General features: G+C 57.1%; 1 protein-coding gene across 1 annotated transcript; it reads left to right on the forward strand.

Moving 5' to 3' along the window:
- Nucleotides 1-273: 273 nt before the first annotated feature.
- LOC109509697 (one cut domain family member 2-like) lies at nucleotides 274-1,474 on the forward strand (the record flags this gene model as incomplete). The annotated part of the gene is made up of 1 exon (XM_019859516.1): nucleotides 274-1,474. A coding segment is annotated over exon 1 (1,003 nt), but the record flags the coding sequence as incomplete, so codon positions are not given.
- Between the last annotated feature and the right edge of the window lie 282 nt (nucleotides 1,475-1,756).

The following is a 1,756-nucleotide window of genomic DNA, read 5'->3' on the forward strand; positions in this document are numbered from 1 at the left end:
TGGCCCCCGGGCCTTGAGTTTGACACCAGTGTTCAGTGGGATACAGGGACACAGGTCACCCCAAAACCCCCAAATCCGAAACGATTTGCCTTCTCACTTTTAGCAGTCGTGGTTTTTAAAAATAAGTCATTGCTTGCTTGATTGATCGGTTTGACCTTGTTGAACAAGTTCCAGTCAAGCAACTTCAAAGTTGCCCATGCATCTTTCAAAAAAAACCAAAAAAACACATCCACCCAAGTGTAAGAATGATCAAAAACAAGAATTTGGCCTGAATGCCGTTTGCTTTTTGCAACACCTAACTGTCCTGTTGTCTCGTGCAGGCACAAAAGGAGGCTTGAAAAAGAAGAAGAAGAAGAGGGTCCGTCCTCCAGTGGGTGGCGTGGGAGTGCGAGGAAGTACTTAACGGCGCTCACATCATTAATTAGCCGCCAGAAATCAATCCATTCGGACTCATCGATAAATCCATCCGCGATGGACGGGAGTCTGGGAGAGATGTCGCTGCACGGCCACGCCGAGCTGCACTCGCGGGACCTCTCGGCCGCCTTCCCCCGTCCCCCACTGAGCGCCGGCCCCCCTCTGGAACCCGAGCCTCGGGCCCCTCCGCCGCCCTTCGAGCACGCCATGTCGGCGCTGGGCTACAGCGGCGACTCCCCGTCCGGGTCGGGCAGCACCTACACCACGCTGACCCCTTTGCAGCCCTTCGATGACAAGTTCCATCACCACCACCACCACCACCACCCCTGCCTCCCTGTCAGCAACGTCATCGGGAGTTTCACGCTGATGCGCGAGGAGCGAGCCGGCCTCTCCGCCAACTTCTACAACCCCTACGCCAAAGATCTCGCCATGAGCCAGAGTCTGACGCCGCCCTCCTCGGGTTTGGGGTCCATGCACAGCTATGGAAGTCCCAATGGCGGGGGCGGAGGGGGCGGCGCCGGACAGATGCTCCACGGTGGCTACGACGTCCACGGCGGGAGCCTCTTCTGCAGGACCTCGGACTTTGGGCGAGAGATGTCGCCCCCGGGATTGGGTGCCGGCGACATGTCCATGGGGCACCAGCTGAACAAAATGGACGGGCCGGCCCATCACTCTCACATCTACAGCCAGCACTACCAGGCGCACCACCACCCCGGCCAGCAGGCTGCCAAGATTGCGGACCACCTGCATTCCCTAACGTCCTCCCCGGGGGACGGCGCCTTGGGTGGCGGGTCCCCAGGCGGAAGCGGCGGCGGCGGTGGCGAAGAGATCAACACGCGTGACGTAGCCCAGAGGATCATCACGGAACTGAAGCGCTACAGCATCCCGCAGGCCATCTTCGCCGAGCGCATTCTGTGCCGCTCGCAGGGGACGCTCTCCGATCTCCTGAGGAACCCCAAACCCTGGGCCAAGCTCAAATCCGGACGCGAAACCTTCAAAAGGATGTCTCGATGGCTGCAGGAGCCCGAGTTCCAGAGGATGGCCTCGCTCCGGCTCGAGGGTGAGAACACATGCACGCACACACACCTACATAGGTGGAATAATGGTCCCCATGGAAGATATTGTATGCATCAATGTTTCCAATACAGTAGAAAGATGCTCCCATTAGAATGTTGTTCCACGTGGAATCTGTTCCTGTTCAGGAATAACAATATGGTGGAATGAGGTTCCTTGTGGACTAAAGTTCCAAATAGAAAGATGCCCCTTGTAGAATGCTGTCCCTCACAGAAGGATAGTCCCTCATGGAATAAAGGTCACAATTGAAAAATGCTCCTGGTAGAAG

Source organism: Hippocampus comes, unplaced genomic scaffold (assembly GCF_001891065.2).
Source record: "Hippocampus comes isolate QL1 unplaced genomic scaffold, H_comes_QL1_v1.1 C17008219, whole genome shotgun sequence".
Lineage (NCBI taxonomy): Eukaryota > Metazoa > Chordata > Actinopteri > Syngnathiformes > Syngnathidae > Hippocampus > Hippocampus comes.